Source organism: Lynx canadensis, chromosome A1 (genome assembly GCF_007474595.2).
Source record: "Lynx canadensis isolate LIC74 chromosome A1, mLynCan4.pri.v2, whole genome shotgun sequence".
NCBI lineage: Eukaryota > Metazoa > Chordata > Mammalia > Carnivora > Felidae > Lynx > Lynx canadensis.
In genome coordinates, this window is record NC_044303.2 from 21295639 (window position 1) to 21318658 (window position 23020).

At 38.5% G+C, this 23020-nt stretch overlaps 2 protein-coding genes across 2 annotated transcripts; both read right to left on the bottom strand.

The window, feature by feature from the left end:
• Positions 1–69: 69 nt before the first annotated feature.
• KCNRG (potassium channel regulator) lies at positions 70–5863 on the bottom strand. The gene is made up of 2 exons (XM_030310115.1): positions 5232–5863; positions 70–310 (listed from the first exon to the last, which is right to left on the bottom strand). The coding sequence occupies exons 1-2, from the start codon at positions 5810–5812 to the stop codon at positions 70–72; spliced, it is 822 nt and encodes a 273-aa protein (XP_030165975.1). The 5' UTR covers positions 5813–5863.
• Positions 5864–7878: 2015 nt separating this feature from the next.
• TRIM13 (tripartite motif containing 13) lies at positions 7879–21034 on the bottom strand. The gene is made up of 3 exons (XM_030310103.2): positions 20946–21034; positions 20225–20341; positions 7879–9477 (listed from the first exon to the last, which is right to left on the bottom strand). The coding sequence occupies exon 3, from the start codon at positions 9469–9471 to the stop codon at positions 8248–8250; it is 1224 nt and encodes a 407-aa protein (XP_030165963.1). The 5' UTR covers positions 9472–9477; positions 20225–20341; positions 20946–21034; the 3' UTR covers positions 7879–8247.
• Between the last annotated feature and the right edge of the window lie 1986 nt (positions 21035–23020).

Genomic DNA, 23020 nt, shown 5'->3' on the forward strand with positions numbered 1-23020 from the left:
TGCCATAAATACAGAATTTCCAAACAAGAAAATGGCAATTCTCTTCACTCTAAAAGAGAATAGAGAATCTCACTTTTTTTTCTGAGATTGCTCTGATATGATGGTAGTCTCTGGTTTCAGTGTTTTGTTCATGGTGAAAGCTTCAGGCCTTTTTATCCTTTCAAAGCTATAGCATTCAGTTTTGTCTTCAGAAGATAATGTTCTAGCACTGACTAGATGGAAGCCTTCCATTAATAAAGTGTCGATTAGTAAGCCGAGGACGTTAGTTCCATTGGCCAATTTTCGATTATCAGGTTTTATAGAAACATACCTAGGACACACAACAAATGTTTGGTTATAAAGGATCCTTTTAATAACTAGCAAAACTAAACACATAAATTTGGCTTATAATCTCAGACAAAGGCATCATACCATTTTGATCAGAATTTTTTTTGCGATTTCATTTATAAATCCAAATCAATAGCTTTTTGTCAGGGTACTAAAAATAGAGACTTTCCTGTGATCCCCACAGTCATTTTAATTCTACATTTAGGAATATAACCAACATTGATGAATTTTCATTGAGAAATTATTTTCTGGAGAAAGCAATTTGATCAAAAAAATTAGCTTAATTTTTTATATATGTAATTTATTTCCAGTTTTTTCAAATTACTAAATATTGTTTTAATCGGCTTAACTAAATTAATTGATTCAATCATTAAAAAAAATTTTTTTTAGAGGAGCCCGGGTGACTCAGTTGGTTAAGCGTCTGTGACTTCAGCTCTGGTCATGATCTCAGTTGTGAGTTTGGGCCCCGCGTTGGGCTTTGTGCTGACAGCTCAGAGCCTGAAACCTGCTTCAGATTCTGTGTCTCTTCTCTTTCTCTCTACATCTTCCCTGCTCACAGTCTGTCTCTCTCAAACATTAAAAAAAATTTTTTTTAATTTTTTTTGTTTTAGAGATCGAGGGGGCAGTGAGAGAGGGAGAGAGAGAGTCTTAAGCAGTCTCCATGTTCAGCACAGAGGCCACCATGAGGCTTGATCCCGCAATCCTGGGATCATGACCCTAGCCAAAAACAAGAGTCAGATGCTCAAGTGACTAAGCCACCCAGGTGCCCCTAATTCAATCATTTTAATGAACATTTTATGCATTTACAGCTTTCCTCCTAAATCTAATTCTACCCATTATTAGCACTGACATTACAAATGTTTTCTTTTGTGACTTATTTCTGTCAAAAGTATTTTCTGAGGTACAATTTTGCATATAAAAAATGTCAATATTTAATCATCAATTTTTACTCAATAACTATCCATTATTAAAGAGCAAAGCACAGGATCAAAAGGCTATATACAATCTGGAATCAAAATGACAAAACTCTATTTCCTGGGATACTTGATAGAACCAATACACATAGTTCAAGAAAAATATACCTGAATTTTTCAGACTTGCTATAAATTGGCTTTAATAATGTCAACATAACATGCCCACATAGATACAGCTATATTACTCCTTTATCTACTATCAAGGATATTTTTATGTCTTTGAGTCCTCTCACCATTTGTTTATGAGATGTGAAGAAAAGCCTAACTTAAATTACTTCCACACATTAGTGGAAGTTTCTCTGTCATTTTATAGCATAAAAAGAGCCTTTAGGACATCCTTAGCCTCCTTTAATTATGACTAAAATTGAGTGGTTACTGTAGCTCACATTTAGAAATCAATTCTAGGGGCGCCTGGGTGGCGCAGTCGGTTAAGCGTCCGACTTCAGCCAGGTCACGATCTCGCGGTCCGTGAGTTCGAGCCCCGCGTCAGGCTCTGGGCTGATGGCTCGGAGCCTGGAGCCTGTTTCCGATTCTGTGTCTCCCTCTCTCTCTGCCCCTCCCCCGTTCATGCTCTCTCTCTGTCCCAAAAATAAATAAAAACGTTGGAAAAAAAAAAATTTTAGAAATCAATTCTAGGCAAAGAAAATAATAAAATGTAAGATTTATAAAAGCACAAAATACAGATCAGAAAATGTTTATTATGTTTGATACACCAGATTTTTAACATTGGGAAATCATTCCATCTACTCCAAAGACCCAGATTTTGATTATGTAGCCTAGAAACATTTGTCAAAGAGAAGAAAAGTTACAGCACATCTCAAAAAATTAAGACACAAATAGTATATAGTAAGTGATAACAAACACTTGGAAGAAATCACTGAGCCACAGTACTTGATTCCCTACGAGGTCAAATTAAGAAATGAAAGATTATAAGGCAGAAGAAAAGGATAGAAGAACCCACTGAGAAATAGAAAATCAAAACTTATTTTAAAAACTTAAAAGGCAGCTATATTTTCCCATTTGATCCAGTTTAAAAAGGAAAGGTCAGATAGAATAAAGGCTACCAAAGAGACTCTAGAATCCTGTGACCATAACTTGAGCTTAATAATGTGGTATCATATGAATGGCCTTCTGCAAGATGCAAGCCAAGTATTTCTCATACTATGAACTTGAGAGATAATAACTGAGCAATCTGCTAGGTTAATAAGATCGCAGAGTAGTAAATCATCGTAGTGGGACATCCTAAACAGCCCCATGGTACAGCAGACTCTTAGGAGCCGTCCAGGCTTACTCCTCCACTTTCCACCTTCAAAAAACATCTGAATGAACAGCTCAGAACAGGAAGTGAACAAGAAATAAAAATGATTGCTAGCCAGGCAGTTATATACCTAAGGTGGGCCTTTCAGGGCCAGAGTTTTCATCCAATCCCCTGAAATCCCAATAATGCCCCCTTACTAGGTTACCCATCCCTACTTTGAAACTGGCATGACAGAAAAAAAATCACAAACACTTACTGGGTGGAAAAAAATTCTGAACTTCAGGCAACTGAACAAAAATACTGTTTGGTGATGAAAATTTTAATTATTAAAATAGCTTCTGGTTTTGGAATTCCCTATTTGGGAAGTTTAATGCCATTTTTTTTTTTTTTTTTTTTTTTTTAATTTTTTTTTTAACGTTTATTTATTTTTGAGACAGAGAGAGACAGAGCATGAACGGGGGAGGGTCAGAGAGAGGGAGACACAGAATCCGAAACAGGCTCCAGGCTCTGAGCTGTCAGCACAGAGCCCGACGCAGGGCTCGAACTCACAGACCATGAGATCATGACCTGAGCCGAAGTCGGAAGCTTAACCGACTGAGCCACCCAGGCGCCCCTAATGCCATTCTTAATATTAACATGAAAAATTTTTGTACCGTTTCTGAACACAAACAACAAAGGTAAAGTCACTTGGCACTGTACATACAAGAATATTCCAACTTTAGTTTTTAATCTTGTTTTAATTTTAAAATGCATAGGTTTTAAAGCGTTCAGTTTACTTTGCATATTTCTTCTTAAAATTACACCATTTTACCTTAGGCTTCTAACATTTTTTTAATTTATTTTTTTATTTTTAAAAATTTTTTAAGGTTTATTTATTCTTGAGAGAGAGACAGAGTGCAAGCAGGGGAGAGGCAGAGAGAGAAGGAGACACAGAATCCTGAGAAGGCTCCAGGCACCAAGCTGTCAGCACAGAGCCCGATGTAGGGCTTGAACTCACAAACCGTGAGATCATGACTTGAGCCGAAGTCAGACGCTCAACCAGCTGAGCCACCCAGGCGCCCCTGTTTTTTTTAAAAAAGGATCCTCAAAGATCTTAATCATTGGGGTGCCTGGGTGGCTCGGTTGAGCGTCTGACTTTGGCTCAAGTCATGATCTCACGGTTCGTGAGTTTGAAACAAATAAAACAAATAAACATTAAACAAATAAACATTAAAAAAGATTTTTTTTAAGTTGTTAATTGTTAGATCAAATTTAGAAAACAAAAAGCTGGTAGTTTTCCCTTCTATCCATGTTGGTGCTCCACCAGCAAAAAGAGAGTTGGACACAGAGACACCTTAAAATGCTTCGAGATGGGGCGCCTGGGTGGCGCAGTCGGTTAAGCGTCCGACTTCAGCCAGGTCACGATCTCGCGGTCCGTGAGTTCGAGCCCCGCGTCAGGCTCTGGGCTGATGGCTCAGAGCCTGGAGCCTGTTTCCGATTCTGTGTCTCCCTCTCTCTCTGCCCCTCCCCCGTTCATGCTCTGTCTCTCTCTGTCCCAAAAATAAATAAACGTTGAAAAAAAAAAAAAATTAAAAAAAAATGCTTCGAGCTAAAGATAGGGTCTTATGTTCTCCTCATAATCAGCCTATTAATCTAATTGGCCCTCTTTTCCCAAAACGACATTTCAGTCTTTCTAGGAGGGCAGGAAATTATTAAGTGTAAAAAGTTAAGAGTTGTCGTATTGCCCAGTGTTCTCCAGTTAGTAAGTAGGACCACAGGGTGTACTGTGGGAGAGGCAAACATTGATAGTTCCCAATGGCTACTGCTGAAGAAAATATCCCAAATTATGTCTACCTTTTCTCCCCAAAAAAAAAAAAAAAAAAAAAAAAAAAAAACTTAAACAGTTATCAGTAAAGAACATATACAGACTACTTTTTTTCCTCCTGAAAATTAAAGCCAGCTTTCACAGTTAGTAAAATAATGGTGGGACAGCATTAAGACATTTTTAAGGAGAAAAAAAATGTGTCCCTGACAGCAGAGTGGAAATCAGCCTTAGTGCCCAGCCAAGAACAACAAGGAGAGAAAGTGAATAATTGACTCAGAAGCAACTATCCTTAACATACTGACAGCCTATCCCAATATTTTGAGTTGTCTAAGAGTGCCAAAGATGTAATAGGATACCAAATTTGCTCTGGGATATATCTGCCTTAATGGTGTTTAAAAATAAAGTGGGGTGGAGGAAAATCAGTAGTCAGATCATAAGGACTGAAAGAACAAATATACATAGACTGTAAGGAAATCAGGAGAAACTGAAACTTTACCATATGCCAGCCACTAAAAGAATCTCTTGGGGGGAAAAAAAGCCTTCTCGGTCCTAAGCCAAATTAATGATCATTAGCAATGGAACATAATGTATAAAATTATTTCCTCTTAGAACTTAAATGACCATAGTCCCAGTTTTCCCTGGACAGTCTTGGTTTATTCCTTTTGTCCCACATTGTAACAATGCCTCCTTTCACTCTGAAAAGTAGCCCGGTTTGGACAATTATCTGATCACTCTACCCAACTCTACCAGTTACCCCAAAACATTTGAGTAATCATTTTTTCTAAGAAAAGTTTCAGGCGTGAGAAACTTTCAGTTTGAGGGGGAAAGGAACTAGTATAGAAGAGAGATGCTTCAAAATACAAAATACCTGACTCCAGTTTGGTTATCAGTAGTGCTGTCAGAGCCACACTGGAAAACCAGGTCGTGGTAAGAAGGTCTTTGTGGCGGCAGTGGAAGTAAAGTCATCTGAGGAGGGAAAGAGTTACTACTCCAGGTCATTGCTGAAGGTTGCTCTATAAACACTGTAATCCTCCCAGTTAGCATCTCAATTGTTTTGCTGCAAGAGCCAAATACCCTGAAAACAGCTTGAGTGTTTCGGCTTAGGAAATGCACCTCCAAAAAAGCAGGTCTTGGCTGTAGCAAGCGTTCTTGGTTTAAGAGATCAATCAGAGGATCCAGTTCATAGAAAAGAGCCTCTCTCTGAAGCCTGTGATAGTCTGAAAAGTCAGTAGGTAATAAAAGCTGGTGAGTTCTCAAAAAATCTAAGATGAAACTAAATAAAACACCATCTCTGTCCACAAAAATCTGGCCACCAACCATCTTGAATTCTTGGTCTCTGCCATCTATCATTCTTGTCAACCGAGAGGCAGGAAACTGCTTTATGGTAGAAAATCTTGTTGTGAATATCTTCCCTCCCACATTCAAAGTGACTAGTTCCTGACTACTCATTCTTTTCTTGCTTCAAACTAGAGGCTACAAACCATCAGCCACAGACTTAGAAACTTGTAAATCAACTTCTAACCATAAGTGTTGCTAGTTATATATGATCAAGAAATGGAGGGGAGGGGAAAATAACAAAAAAACAGAGACCTAGATTCCCAGGTAACTACTGTAAAGCAAATATTGTATCCATAGCTGTGTTTGCAAATTTGAGTTGCTTGGGAACTTGCAGTATACAAAATGAAAAAGCAGCAGTTGAGGTACTGAATTGTTTAAGAAAAACTGCCTTGGGGAGCGTGGTTGGCTCAGTCAGTTAAGTGTCCAACTTTGGCTCAGGTCACAATCTCACAGTTCATGAGTTCAAACCCCACATCGGGCTCTGTGCTGACAGCTTGGAGCCTGGAGCCTGCTTCGGATTCTGTGTCTCCTTCTCTCTCTGCCCCTCCCCCCACTTGCACTCTGTCTCTCTCTCTCAAAAATAAACATTAAAAAAATTTTTTTTAAACTGCCAATATTTCCAAGGTTAGATGTCAAATGGATCCTGTTCCTGTATTGCATAAAAAATTCTCCATGAAAACCTGTTGTAAATCTCTATTTAAATTTTTTTTTTCAACGTTTATTTATTTTTGGGACAGAGAGAGACAGAGCATGAACGGGGGAGGGGCAGAGAGAGAGGGAGACACAGAATCGGAAACAGGCTCCAGGCTCCGAGCCATCAGCCCAGAGCCCGACGCGGGGCTCGAACTCACGGACCCCGAGATCGTGACCTGGCTGAAGTTGGACGCTTAACCCACTGCGCCACCCAGGCGCCCCTGTAAATCTCTATTTAAACACACACACACACACACACACACACATACATACATACATACATACATATACACATACATACATACACACATATATACACTGGGAGCAGAAAAGCAACCCCTGCCGGATTCCCCAGACCACTTATCTATGATGAGTCCTCATAGCAGAGGTAAGATTTACAGTGAAACATTTTTATAATTTATGAACCCTTTAGCAATTTTGGCTAAATCATGAATTGTCAGTTATGGTTGAGGCAGCCATTACCTCAACCAGCAGCTTAATTTGACTCTTTTTCTCATAGCTGGATTCTTCTGTACTTTCAAGTTAGTTGGCCCTTTTTTTTTTTCTTGTCCCCACTTGTGTTACCTTCTCTCAACCAAATTAAAAGACAGGGTAGGGGTGCCTCGGTGGCTCAGTCAGTTAAGCATCCAACTCTTTATTTCGGTTCAGGTCACGATCTCATGGTTCATAGGATGGAACCTCATGTTGGGCTGACAACGCAGAGCCTGCTTGGGATTCCCTCTCCCCCTCTCTCTCTCCCCCTCCCCTGCATGCACACTCTTTCTCTCTCAAAATAAATAAACTTAAAAAAATAAAAGGGTAAAGACGCTCTGCTTTCCAAAGAATGTTGTTTCATGACAGAAATAAGGTAGACTCGAGAGCAGTTCTAAGATGAGTTCTAAGATGAGCAGTTCTTGTCTTCATCTGAATTGTAAGCAAGAGGAGAAAATTAAGTATTTTTATTCTGTGGGAGATAGGGCATCTTTATCTCATGTAAGCAGGTAGGGCAAAATTAGTGTTTAGCTGATTACTTTGCACTTTATAATAGCTGACAGACTCCTCCATCTATTGGCAAATTAATCTTACTACTCTTCAAAAAGATACTAAGCAAGTGGATTGGTTTAGTTGTCCTGTTGCCATGATACTTGGGAACAACAACACAACACTTGGCTGCCAGTAAAAAGGCTTTCCCATTTCCTGTTCTTGCCATGTGTTAGACTTTTTTTTGTACCTACCACAGCCACCTAACACTTCTGTAGTTTATCACCAAAGGAATTTACAAAACCTAAGGAGAACAAGGCAAGCTGAAATCATTACCCTCCTAAAAACGTAAACTGATCCCAAGAAAATGCCACCTTTTGTTTACCTGAGATTTACATTTTAGTAAAAAACTAAAATTTAGAAATCCAAATCTAGAAAAATTTGGAAATCCAATCCACTCACATCTTTTCCTTTTTTAAAAGAATGTTCAGTCTCAAAAAGAGTTGCTTTACACGAGTAGTCTTTATTACATGCTTAAATGAACAATCACTGTTATACTACCTCATTAATACATTAGATCATGCGCTTTCACCTCCCCTTTTTCCACAGCATCAACACAACTGATATTGGAGGTAGGAGGTGTATTTCAAAAGCACTCTTTAAAAAGGAAGGAGGGTTCAGGACTGTACTATTAAATTTCACATTTACCTTTATGCTAACTCATTTGAACAACATATATAGGACATTATTTTTGAAAGGAATACTTTGGGCAGGGAAATACTTCATTGAAATCTTGACCAAATCTGAACTACCACTCAGCTCTTTAACAAATTTCTAACAAAAGACAGAGAACTAAATAGTTGCAACAGATTTTATAATAGTTTATATTTGCACACAAATTCTGCCACATTGTTCAGCACCACCAAAGTAAAATTCTTAAATCTTTCACTGAAAATGAAAAATCCATCTGTCACCTGTTCCCAATAAAACACTGATTGTTCTACAAAATCAGCTGATTTAGCCAGATAGGAATTGAAGTTGGAGAGGCAGTCTTTCCAAGTTGTGAATTCATCAAATAAAGACCCTTCTAGGAATATGGTGGGACCAAAGAAAATGAGAAGGCTGAGCAGAATGACTACCACAAATAACTGAGAAAAGCTCCAGGGAATCTTACTAACGAACGTGCCAGCATCTTGAGGCAAAGAAAGTTTATCCACATCTACTAGTTTTATGTCTTCCCACTGACTGGTATCAAAGTTCTTCATTAAAGGGCTTGTGGGCAAATTCGAGGGAGGTAAAGGAGTTTCCTTGATTACTTTTATTTTCTCCCTGAACTCCTGCATCTGTTGCAGAAATATGATGGGTTCTGACACGTCTTTGAAAGCCTCAGCAATGTTAAAGGCCATTCGTTGTTCCTGCAAGATGGTGTTGAGTTTGTTGATCTCTGGGTCATAGGCTTGCATAACTGCCAGTTTCATGGTCTCAAAGTCAGACAGGATTTCATTCTTCTTTTGATCTAATGTATGTTGTAACTTCTCAAAAAACTCCTTCACTTTATCTGAATCTTTAGTCAGTAACTGTAGAGATTTCCTTTTGCTAGTTTCTAAGGTATCCAAGCGAGAAAGAGCATCTCCCCGACGCCAGGTCTCAAAGCTCTGGAAGAGGGACTCAAAGGCATCTCTTTCCTGAGCATAGGCATCTTCAATAGAACAGAAGACATGCTTGGTGTGGTCACCACGAGTAGCACAGATCCCGCAAATCAGTTGCATATCAGTCAGGCAGAAAATGTTGAGGGGTTGCCCCAAGTGTCCTTTGCACACAGGCATTTTGGGAGAGATCTTGATCTTGTTATACTTTTCCACAATACCCTTCAGGGAGTAATTGACCTGCAGGCTATTGACTCCAGTAGCTGAAGTTTCCTTACGGCATGTAGGGCACTTGAATGGAGATGATCTCCACAACGAATTCCGCACGGTCCCCTCTAAGATCCCTTCTAAGCATTTTTTGCAAAAGTTATGCGAGCAAGGCAAAACTCGAGGATCATCAAACAGACTGCAACAAATTGGGCACGTGAGATCTTCTTCAAGCAGCTCCATCACATCCTACCATAAAGAAAGAAACATTTTACTCCAGTAATCCCCTCCATTCAGACTACTAATCAGAAATTATCTTTACAGGTCATTAAAAATGATCTCTCACTGAAATAACCAGGCAAACAAAGGAAATAAGTGAGAAATTTGGGAAGGGAATGCACACCAAAGCAGATTTAATCTGCTGGGACTAGAACACACTCCTTATTAGCAGGGCTCCCTGTACACAAGGCCTTTGTGTGGGCTTTCCAACAACAGTCTTTGGCTGAGATAGGGTTAGGTCTAGGACAACTGCAAGTTGAGCCAGCAGGACCCAACTGATTGTTTTAAAACAGAGAGCTGACTACTAGCTGTCAGAAACAAAGCTACTCAGTGTCTGAATAGAATGAGCTCTTTAGTCTGGGCCCACAATTATAAAATGGTATGCTATTCAAAAGAAAGAAGCACAGAAATACAAATTCAAGCATGCACTCTCGTGCAGGCTTTTATTAAAAACTAGCATATTTTTCTATTTCAAATGCAAGATTACAATTATTAAAATCCTAAGTAAAAGCATAAGGCAAGAGTTGCAATTAATTCTTCAGAAAATTAAATGAGTTTTTTTTTTTTTAAACCACCAGAACCATCTAGAGCATCAATTCTCAAAATGTAGACAGAAATCTGATGTCCCTAAGACTCCTTCAAGTCATTCATGAAGGTGAATACTTTATTCACAATAATATTGAGAACATACTTGCTTTGGGCACCATGTTGACAAATGCACCGTAAAAGCAATGGTGAGGAGACACTGCTAAAGCCTCAGCAGGAATCAAACAAGGCAAAAGGTACAAGTTACTGAATCCTTCATTACCACACACCCACAGTCTAAGTGGGGGTAGCCAATTTCATTTAAGAATGTTCTTTATGAAGCAGCAACAATTATTCATTTTATTAAATCTTGATCCTTGTGTATGTGCTTCTTTAATATTTTGGGTGACAAAATAGGAAGTAAAGAATTTCTGCTGCATCCAACAGATACTGTCTGGAGAAAAAGCAGTTAGTTACATGATTGAGTCACAATCTGAACCAGCTGCTTTTTTTGTGGAACACCATTTTTACTTGAAAGAATGAATGGCAAACTGGCTATTTAGACTTAGGTAAAAGCAGACATTTTCTTGAAAATGAACAAAATAAGCCCTTCAAGAAAAATAAATGATAGTATTTCTTGCCAATGATAAAAATTAAGTTTTTGAGTGAACATTAGAATTTTGGAAAACATTTTTGCCACTTAAGAGCTTGACAGCTTCCCATTAATTAAAGACTTTGTAATGAAATGGTGATTTTAATGAATGTTGGCTTTTATCTTTTTTAGTGGGGAGATTATTGTATAATGAAATATGTTATTTGGAGATCTGCATAATACAATAAACTAATTTGTTCAAATGACTAATGCATGTTATAAATCGTGCTTGGATAAAAGATCAAAAGACCAATACGTTGAAAAATATGATTTCAGATTCCATATTGTGACATTTAAGAAACTACCAGTTGTTGAGCTTTAGCAAAGTGTCAAAGAAGATCCGTAATTATCAGAAAAGGCTATTAAAATATTCTTCCCTTCACCAACTACGTATCTGTGCAAGGTCAGATTATGATCTTTGTATATTTCAAAAAAAAAAAAAAAAGAAAAAACCCATAACTTATTCTAACAGGTGTAATGAAGGGACAGATAAAAGACTTTATTTGTAATCTATTAAACAGCAATTCATTCAAGGGATCTATAAATATGTAGGAGCGCCCGGGTGGCTCAGTCGGTTGAGCATCCGACTTCAGCTCAGGTCATGATCTCACGGTTCCTGGGTTCGAGCCCCGCCTCAGGCTCTGTGCTGACAGCTCAGAGCCTGGAGCCTGTTTCAGATTCTGCGTCTCCCCCTCTCTCCCTGCCCCTCCCCAGCTCATGTTCTCTCTCTTTCAAAAATAAATAAACACTAAAAACAATTTTTTTAATTAAAAAAAGATCTATAAATATGTAAAGCAATGCCAATTTTCTCACAACTTATTTAGAAAATGTTATTTTTCACAAATTATGTTAACATATAACAGGTTTATGATTGTTATTTTAAATGAGTATCTTAAAATTTCTGTTTTAATTTCCAATACAATAAATGGCTATATAAAGTACATATGTAAACAAAAGCTCCTGGGATCCTCAGTTATTAAGACTGTAAAGTGGGGTCCTGAAAATAAAAAATTTCGAGATCCCTGGTCTAGAGAATACCATTTCTCAGTTCAAGTTTTATTATTTTAAAATGGACATCTTAAAACTTCTATCCCTAAAGTTTTAAAACCAAATACAGTGCTAAATATGTCCTCGTTCAGCTTACTGAGGAACACATATATATGTCACATTACCACCAAACTAATAAACAGAATAGGGCCTAATAATAATCCTTATAATAAATAATTAAATAATTTTTAACAGTAATTTTAAGAGTCACAATCAGAGGGACGCCTGGGTGATTCAGTCGGTTAAGCATCTGACTCATGGTTTTGGTGTGGTTCTGTAGTTCAAGCCCCGCATCAGGCTCCATGCTGACCATGAAGAGCCTACTTGGGATTCTCTCTCTCTGTCTCTCTCTCTCTGCCCCTCTCGTGAGCTCTCGCACTCTCTCTCAAAACAAATAAACTTAAAAAAAAGTGGGGGGGGCGGGGAGCCTTGGTGGCTCAGGAGGTTGAGCATCAGACTTCACCTCAGGTCATGATCTCACAGCTTGTGGGTTCGAGCCCTGTGTTGGGCTCTGTGCTGACAGCTGGGGGCCTGGAGCCTGCTTGGGATTCTGTGTCTCCCTATGTCTCTGCCCCTCCCCCACTTGTTCTCTCTCTCTCTCTCTCTCTCTCTCTCTCTCTCTCTCTCAAAAGTAAATAAACATTAAAAAAAGTTTAATATAAAAAAAAGTCACAATTGGTGCTATAATATAGAAGATAAATAATATTTTTTTAATATTTGGGGGGCAAGGAGAGCACAGATAGAGGGAGCCAGAGGATCTGAAGCAGGCTCTGCACTGACAGGCTGACAGCAGTGAGCCAGGTATGGGGCTTGAACTCATGAACCGTGAGATCAAGACCTGAGCTGGAGTTGGGACCCTCAACCAACTGAGCCACCCAGGTGCCCTGAAGATAAAGAGTATTTAAAAGATAAGCTGAGTTTGCAAGTCTAATAATTTATAGTTTTATATTAAGTTGTGAGAGATATATGTATTATAGATTATAATACAATTTTATGTGGAATTAAAGCAAAGGTTATTTCTGTCAAATTTAATGTCATATGGCAAAAATACGTGATGAGCTGATTTTTCTGAACAATCTTTTGTGACATGAGAAGTCATAAAACCTTTGAAAAGTATGGGGAAGAGAACAGCTACAGAGACTGGGGTTGGTGTGAAGTAACTAAAAATTCTGACTCTAGAACAGAGAAGGAAAACTTTTGATGGTCCTCCTACCTTAGTCCTGCTATTTTATCATCTGCACTGCTCTTTGTCATATTTCAGCTAAAAATTCTATGCTAAAACTAGATTTTGGAGAAGGCAGTAGAAACAGGAAAGCGGGGGGGGGGGGCAGCATTCAATAAAGTAAACCTAATTTACTCATTCTTGAAGGTTAATATTTCCAGAGAATCCTATCCAAGTATATTAAATAAATAAGAAGAAAAACAATATCAACTATTTGGGATGCAGAGGAAAAAGGGCACCCAAAGCAAAGAGAAACTTTGAGGAAAATGGAGAAAGGCAATCCAGTATCATCAAAAATAAACAGAAAAATGTCACACGCAGGAAAATTTAGTAATAAACAGTCATCCCAAAGCCATAATCACATTATAGCTCTGAAAACGAACCAGGGGAAAAAACTATTTGAGAAGTTTCTTTTTAAAAATATGCATCAAAATTATGGTGGACCCTGTTGTTCCATTTTTAGTGATGCAGCTTATAAATTTTGGTTTATGATTTAACGATTCTTATTTCTGTTCATAAAAGCTCAACATTTTCATTTCTTTTAACTTTATACTCAGAACTTCCCCTACTACCAAATTAATGGAACCACTTCCACAGCTGACTTTTAGGGAAAACTGAGACAGCCTAATCCAAGAAACCATGGCAAGTCTGTTGCCTCAAAAGTTTTAAAGGAAGATGAGTAAGGTTTTTAGTTTAAGTGAAGGAACTTCTAGCTCCTTTTCTTAAAGTGTGGCTAACACAGAAAAATCGGAAGAAATCAATAAAACTTACTCCTTTGCAGGAAAATACATATCCCCTCGTTTCTATGGCTAATTTTTTTTACCAATATATAGATGTCAAAAACCTGTATGTGAACAAAATTTTTGCTCTCCAGTCATAAAATTTCAACTTAACCACTGTCAAATTCAGCGTAGAACAGCAAACACATATCCAAGATTCATTTTTGCCTTCAAATGTGTTCTGAATACCAAGAAAGTCTTAAATTTTGAAGCACAAAAATCTTTTTTCCCCAACAATTAAAAATTTCCCAAGTTTTATACCAACAAAGCAAGTAGCCAAATCTGTACCTAGTTGTCTACCACCTCTCATTTTCAACCTCATTTTCCTGCCATATTTGTTTTTGTTTTGTTTTAGGTTTTTTTCCTTTGGAGAGAGAGCACATGCATGCCGGGGGGGGGGGGGAGAGAGAGAGAGAGAGAGAGAGAGAGAGAGAGAGAGAGAGAATCTTAAGCTGGCTCCACACACAGCATGGAGCCTTATATAGGGCTCAATCTCATGACCCTGAGACCATGACCTAAACCAGTATCAACAGTCAGACACTTAACTAACTTAGCCACTCAGAAGCCTCTGTATTTTTTTAAATACTTTTCATTTATATACAATAAAATTCACTCTTTCTGGTATACAATTCTGAGTTTTGACAAATAGTCATAGTTGTGTACCACCACCATAGATATATTTTTAAGCAAATATTCATGATATCTGCACTCAGTGTAGACTATGAAAACTGCTTTATCCTACCTTGAGTGGATATATAGCAACAAGTCTGTACAAATGAAAACTGAAAAATGACAACCAGAATATTAAAAATGGAAAAGCCAACACTTAAAAGGAAAGTCATAAAACAGAAACAAAACCTAATATGTGTGTATTAGACTTCTCCCTCCTAGAAATACTTTATTTTTAAATGATCAACTCAAAATGAGTAGTGCCTAGGTGGCTCAGTCAGTTAAGCATCCAACTCTTGATTTCGACTCAGGTTATGATTTCACAGTTGGTGAGATTGAGCCCCTTGTCAGGCTCTGAACTGACAGCATGGAGCCTGCTTAGGATTCTCTCTCTCCCTCTCTCTGTGCATCTCCCCACTCATGCTGTCACATTCTCTTGCTTGTTCTCAAAAAAATAACAATAAATGATAACTCAAAATGATAATGCAAAAGGTGCTCATTTATTCATTCTTAAACTAGTTAATTTTAATAAACTATTCAAAGAAACTTTCCTATTAAATCTTTTAATCGATAGGAATATAAAGTTGTTCAAGATACTACTCATAATCTCTTTCCAAATCCCATTAGAAAACAAAAAGAAAAATTAATACTTTGTATCTTAGGGTTAAATCAAATTTCCATCCTGTTTTGAGGCATCTTTGAATTCAGGAATTCCAAAGTAAATACCTAATAAGTAACTAAAAAGCAAATATTGAAACTCACTTCACAGACAAAGCTAAATTATGCAAACCTCTACTAAACTGAGAGCCATCAATCTTAGCTGGAACAGTGCTTGGAATAAAAAGGATCACCTTTTTTTTTTTAATTACTTCTTCTCAGCATATTAGTTAATCTTATTTTCAAGTAGTATACTATATTCAATGTTAGTATGAGATCTAATAATGCTTTCTTGAAACTTAGGGTCTAGTTACTGAATCTAGTTAGAGGATGGAAGAATATTTATTGTAGTATTTTTTAAATCTTCTGTGTATTTGAAATTTTTCACAATAAAAAGGGAAAAAACTAAAAAGGGGACCAATTATAAGAAAACCATATTGAACTTAAAAAGCAAAACTTCAGAAGCATTAGCTAAGGTATGATAAGCTTTACAAGAGCTTGATCTGCTTTAGTACTGTTGTATCTTTTATAAAATAAAAAATGTATTATTGAGAATCTCTGTGATCCAGGCCTGTGAGGAGGCTGATGTAAGTCTGGGTCTTAATCTATGGCCTTTGACAAACCACTTACATATATTGCAGTTTCTCTCCTCGCTGTACAACTGTTTTGAAAGGTATCTAATAACATATGAAAATTATTTTCAAGTATTTAAGTACTCTATGTCAATGCCTTATTATATTTTATTCTGGCTTTTAGAGACTGCTCCATAACTTATATGATCAAAACAGGTTAAGAAAAAACAAGATTTCTGATATCTGAAAAAAAGGAATATTACAAATATTAAAAATATGTTACATATAGTGTCTAAAATAGCTTGTCTAATTGTTAGGTGGCTCCAAGTTTCCTATGTCTGCATATAAGACAGTAAGAAACTTACCTTTTCTGCCATTATTCTAGAATTAGTAGTTAAAATTTCCCCCAAGACATTTCTAATAGGATTCCTGATAAGTAGGGCAAAATGAAGCTAGAACAAAAGGTCCATCAGCTTGGAAGAACCACCTACTCAGCAATTTCACAGAGTTTTTGGACTATGGTAACATTCCCAGAAACTTAAAAACCAAATCATTACCCTTACTAGTCCAGACCACTCAGAAAAACTGGGTGTTTTCCTTTCCTTCATTCTCTCCTCCATACCACTGTTTCATCTTGACTCTTTCCTTTGTTTATTCTTTTAACTCATATGCCCCACCTTTCAAGGTGTACACTCTTTTGATTTCCTCCTATTCTTATCCCCCACCTGCCTCTTCACCTTATTTTTCTTTCCCTTTTATCTTTTCCCTGTGTCACTTGATAATCACCCCAGCCATTATTCCATAATCCTGTAAATCCACAGCATTATATCAATAGGGTTTTAGGATACCAGCTAGATCAAATATCCCTATCCTACTTCTGTATAACTATCCAGAAATCTGTGGGGGTGGGGGGACACCTGGCTGGCTCAGTCAGTATACCATGAGACTCTTGATCTCAGGGTCATGCGTTTGAGCCCCACGCTAGGCATAGAGATTACTTTAAAAAAATTATTTTTAATTTAACAGTAACAACAACAAAACCCAGAAATCTGTGTGGATTCCGAATGGTATTGAAGCCTAATCTCTCTCATCCAGATGAAATCAATTTGAATGAGTGTATGAATTTGAGGGAAACATACATATAGACTAAATTATTCACCTATTGTGGTACCAACCAAATTCAGATATTTATCTTTACCTGTTAAGAGTTCCAATTAAGTTAAGTTGGAACTAATGACTTCCAGAAAGGTTTGATGAACCAGAAATGTCTGGTTTCTCTTCTCCCAAATAAATATAAGTGGGTTTAAATGAAGATGGAAAACTTTTACCCATAAAACAACTTGTCTTCTTTTACAACCATAAATTTGGCAATCGTTATTGGTTGGTATCTATTAATAAATTTCCATCATCTAAATCTGTATTTGAGGTTAATGCCAGCTTCCAGAAAGTAGTGTCAAAGTCTAGCATTCAATAAGTGGCTAGCTGGATTTAGCTAGGTAAGTGAGGTTACTTAGGTCGTATATAATACTGTACCAAGTGAAAACAGGCATTTTGTAAATAACTGATAAGCACTACCTATCAACTAATAACTTATTTGGAAATGTAATTAGTGCCATTGGAAATGTAATTAGTATAAACAAGGTTCCTTTTGCTAGGTGTAGAAGTAGGTACACACACATCTTATTCTAAAGTAAACCTGATCTACAGAATATATCAAGTAGAACACTAATTATGCTAAACTTTAAGCAATTTTTAGTTTGGCTATGTTACGGTATACACTATGTTGGCACTCCTCACTCATATTCAATATCACAAATATGCAGGGGGAAAAAAAGAAAAAAGAAAGAGCTCCTCTGGGAGTTATAATGAGGAGCCAGGCTGTTGCCAAGTACGATATACTTGTGGCACTTATGCCACAGGAAAGACAAGAATTTAAACTATCAGCAAAAATTTTCAATTCAACTTTTCTTTAGTAATACACCTAAATCTACAATGCAAATGAATTTTTTTTTAAAGTTCATGTTACAAGAATTTACTTTATAGAAGGCTTAACTGCAATATAACTATTCTGTATGTCAAAGGATGCCTGTATTTGGTTAACTGTTACAAAAAGGAGACATAGCACCCTATTCTTTTAGTACCATTCTAGTATCCAGAGTTCCAGGCCAAGGTAATGAAGATGGCAATGTCTTCCATGAATAACAAAAATGAATAATCCAATGTCCTAATGATATTTAAAAAGGTGAAATATAAGCCAAAGTCAATTCTTGCCCTAAATTCAGAAATACAGCACATTTACAAAGATACTGTTACTCTAAAAGGTATGATAAATGCCTTATAAAAAGAACATAGAGGGGCACCTGGTGGTTCAGTCATTTGAGCGTCTGACTCTTGATTTGGGCTCAGGTCATGATCTCACAGTTGATGAGACTGAGCCCTATATTGGGCTCTGCACTGATAGCACACAGCCTGCTTGGGTTCTCTCTCTCCCTCTCTTTCCCTCCCCGGCTCACTCGCTCTCTCAAAATAAATAAGCATTAAAAAAAAAAAAAAAAAAAAAAAACATAGAAAGTTGACACCATACTAAAGTTGGAAAGGTTATCCAAGCAGTTAGCTTTTATGTTTTTGTTAATATAAAAGTAATTTGTGGGTATAGAAAGTTCAGAAAATACAAGGAAGAAATCACCCATAATTACATTAGCAAGGAATAATCACATATTATTTTGTTATATTTCTTCCAATCATGTGTGTGTGCGCACATATGTATTTTAACAAAACTGGTAACATCATACAATTTTATATCTACTTTTTTTCACTTTTTTTAATCACATGTATTTCCCTTATTTTTATATATTCTTCTAAAATGTTATAGTGCATCTTACAGATATGCTAATACTGGCTATATGTCTTTTTGGTAATAGAACATTTAAATGAACATCTTGTAGAAGAGTCTTAGTCCACGGTTCTAATTATTTCCTTAGTTCCTATAAGTGTACTGTTAGGTGGGTCAAAGAGTAGAAACACTTTTAAGGACCTTTGAAACACTGACAGGTTTCCCACTAGAAGGGATGTACCACTTTATGAACTCTAACCAATGATGTATGAGTGCCCCACTTCTCCATGCGGTCCCTGGCCTTACAAGAGAACTGTACTTTTATAGTTTAGTAAAACAAAAACAAACAACAACAACAAAAAAACCCAATAAGGCATACATTTTGATCATACCTACCCAAATTTAAAATATAAAATAATTTAAGGCAGTTAATATTAGTATGCATTTAGGATTACCAGTATGTATAAGGAATATATGGTAATAAAAGTTATGGGGTAGGAATAAACTAGAAGTACAAACATCTTAGACATCATCTAGAAAACACCTAACTGTATAATTGAAAAAACTGAGCACCCCCCGCCAAAATGGAGCTTTCTCAATCATACACAGCAAGCTAGGCACAGGACCCGAATTTCCCAATTCTTAGACTTCAGCTCTATCTAGAAAGTGGGTCAAGAATTCAGTGTTCTCATTCATAAAATGGATTAAGTTTAATCATGGCTCTCTAAATCCCTTCTAAAGTTTTATGATTTTTACACATTAGGCTGTAACAGGCTGTCTGGTAGAGAGAACAGAGCACTGAACCTGTCTCTGGATACCTGGGTTCAAGCAGGAGTGTCTAAGTCATGGTTTTGGAAAGATTAGGTAGTATGTGCCAGTTTTGTATATTGCTAAACTATATACATGTAAGGTGGTTTAATTAATCTGTGTACAAATACTGTGAAAAATGTAAATACACATTTAAAGTATTATGTTAAAGTATGAGTATATTAACCAGGAAAGGTCCTGAAAAAGAGGTGGACTCTCTTGAACTCTAATTTCATGAAAAGGTAAAGCAAGTATTACACAGGATAGCAGGTATAAAGCACTTTCATGGAAATGGGCATATCTGAACAAAAGCTGTGGTACAAGTAGGACCAGGTAACCAACCAGTCATAAATATACAGAATGAAAAGAACAGCCTAGTGTTATGGAAGGACTTACCAGGGAGATTTAGTATCTCAGCTAGTGTAAAACAGATGGTATTAGTAAGGAAAGGAGAGCCTGAAAAAATGTATCTTCTCATTGTATAAGGTGGAAGTAAACCAGTTAATCAACAGCTCCAGTTAATCAAGTTCTACCAGAAGGAGTGGCTATGAAAATGAAATTCTGCTTTTAAAATACTTATTGTATAAAAGTCTCTAGAGTCAGAAAACTCAAACATTGTCTGTACAAGCCCTAGCAAAAAGGCATGGGAGAAGGGCCGGGGTGGGGGGGGAGAGACCATAAAAAAAAAGATGCTACTAAGACCTCTCTTTTTCCTTTACAATATAACTCTTTAGCTTGTAATACATTTCAAATAATTGTTACATAAACATTTTCCAAATATAGAATCTATTTTTCTGAGTTTTGACAAAATATGAAAACAGAACACTCGTGAGGATGGGAACACATTCTACACATAGTTCAATTTTGCATGGTTCTGGGCCTAAAAAAAAAAAAAAAAGAAAAAGAAAACTGAATGCTTTGTTTCTTAATGTAGGGAGAAGTATTGTAGTTTACCTCTGTCCCCTGCGAGCGAGCAGGTGCAGGTGTATTCGTCAGGGTTACTATTTTTCAGGACAAAGCTATCAGGGTTTTTTTTCCCCTCACGTTGTGATGGACAATCAAACGAAGCTACTGCAAAGAAAGAACAAAGAGAGTATTATGTATTTATTTGCAGAGGATCCTTAGCCTTGATCCTCAGTGTTTTCATCCCCCCCCCCCCCCCCCCCCCCCCCCCATTAAGCCTGCGCGCTAGGACGTGGTGAAAAAGCCAGGAGCATGGCTTTTTTTTTTTTTTTTTTGATATCTTTGTGCCTTTACTAAGGAGCTTCCCGGTTAGGGCGCCCTCCCCAGGCGCCAGGCACTTCCTCAGTTTCAGTGCCAGAGAGTGGTTGCCGGGCTCCGACTTCTGGTTCATGGTTGCCTTTTCTTTCCTAGGCGATACCGAGGCACTGGCACTGAAGCCGGGCATAATCTGTAGCGGAGCAGGGTTTCTGGAGCACAGACACGCTGCCTGGGCCCCGCGGATGCCCACCGCACGCCTCTCCACCCCACTCCCGTTTGTTCCAGTGCCGCGCTGGTTTTCGCTGTGCAGCTGGGGCTGGAGCTGAAACTGAGCTCTCTGGAGCCCCCCACCCACGCAGGTCGCTGTCCTGCCAGGGCAAATCCTCACCCTTGCAGCAGGCCCAAGGACCACCCCCCTTCCTAGAGAGTGACCGGGTGGGTACTTATCTCGGACCTCGGGGGCCGCGGGCAGGCGCCTGTCCTCCAGCCGCGGGGACCTCGCGTTACCGGCTGGGCACGGCGGCAAAATGGACTCGCAGCCCCAACGGGCCCGCCCCCTGCCCTCCTCTTCCAGCACCTCGATCCGCCTCCCGGGCCTCGGCGTTGCCTTTGTTCCGTCTCCCGGGTCTCGCCTTTCCCCGGGGCGGGGGGTGGGGAGTGGGTGAGGTGAGGCGGGAGTCCTTCCGGTGTCGACAGCCAGCAGCAATAACTGCCACCGTCCGCGGTGCACCTAGGGGCGGGGAGGGCCCGGGACTGCTCGCTTCTCTCCCTTCCAGAGTGGCTGCGCGCGCCACGGAGCACCCTGCCAGAGCGGGCCGAGCCCGCGCGCGCTGGGAAGCAGACGGCGACAGCTAAGACGCGTAGGCTGGGCCTATGGAGCTCTGGCGACCGGAGGTGGAGCCACCCTGGAAGAAAGCTGGCGCGCAACAAGATGGTTGGGTTTGGATTGTTGTACTTTTTTTTTTGTTCGTTGCATTTTTAGGAACAAAAAAAAAAGCCCAACCCTTCACACCACTTCATCTGCATCTCTCAAGACCAGAAGCCCAGCCACAGTGGCTTGGGGGACGGAGACAACTGTCTGCATTGCACCCCACAACTCGGGTTGGGTGGGATGGTCACTCTTGTTGGGACCAACGCCAGGGCTCTAGCCATGGGCTCCAACCAGAACACAACCAAAATAAGGTTAATTACCGTCCTCCCCAACCTTGCACCTGTTTCTTCGCAGGCTTTAGGCTGAATACTAGCGACCCAATTCTACGTAAGATTTTCTTTTAGGAAAAACACTGTTTTCCTTTGGAGAGAAGGAAGAACTTAAAATTGGCTTTAACTTAAACGCTGCTAATGGCTATTCAGATGCTAACCTGACTCACCATTCTGTATAAGGACTTTGTCTAATACCAAACACATTAAGCACTTCAATGATCTGTTTGGTTCCAAGAAGAATACAAAGGTGGAGGAATGGCTTCTCCAAAATTTACAGTCTTAGGGGAAGTGCAACAAGAAAATAACAGGATATGTCCAGGAGTTGAGTTCGCCCCCAGTAGGGAAGTCTGGTCTTTGGAAGTAGAATTTCAGGGAAAGGTATTATAGACCTACTATAAATAGTACTTGGGCTCCTTGACTAATCATGCTTAGCTCAAACTCCATAAAAAGCTCCTCCCCGCTCCCTTCGGAGATGTCGAGTTCCTTGCCAATGCCCTGTCCCTGAAACCCAATTTTGCCCTTGCAGAACAGTTCCTATATTTATGCCATATACTCTTCATAAAAACACCGTGGGATGAAAACAAAAAAATTATTTATTTATTTATTTATTTATTTATTTATTTATTTTTATTTCATTTTTTTTAAAGAAAAACGGGTGCCTTGGTGGCTCAGTCGGTTAAGTGTGCAACTTCATCTCAGGTCATGATCTCACAGTTCATGAGTTCAAGCCCCACATCAGGCTCTGTGCTGACAGCTCGGAGCCTGGAGCCTGCTTCAGATTCTCTCTCTCTCTCTCTCTCTCTCTCTCTCTCTCTCTCTCTCTCTCTCTGCTCCTCTCCTACTTGTGCTCTTACTCTCTCTCAAAAATAAATATAAAAAAAAAAAAAAGCACCGTGAGATAGACATTATGATTCTCATCCTGTAGTTGAAGAAATGGATGAAGTGATTTCTCAAGATAAAAATCAAGAGGCAGAGCCAAGATTCTCAAGTTAGAGTCCAGCCAGGTATAGGTTCTTTCTATAGCATCATAACTGTCAATGCCATTGGAAACTGCACCCCGGTCTCCTACTAAATTAGTGTTGTTTTTTAAAACACACAAAATCTGATTTATAAAAGCATCTTAAATACCCTAATGTTAAAATGAAACAAGAGTGAAAGGTTATTGACTCATAAGTCACAAATTATCCTTCATGCAATTATATACATATTTATATAGTTAGATCTGTTTGGTGGTAAATACTAATTAATAAACCTCTGCCCAACTAAATGGAAAATATTGGTTAAATCAGCACAGAAGTCTTAAGACTGTTACATTGCTGAGAGAAC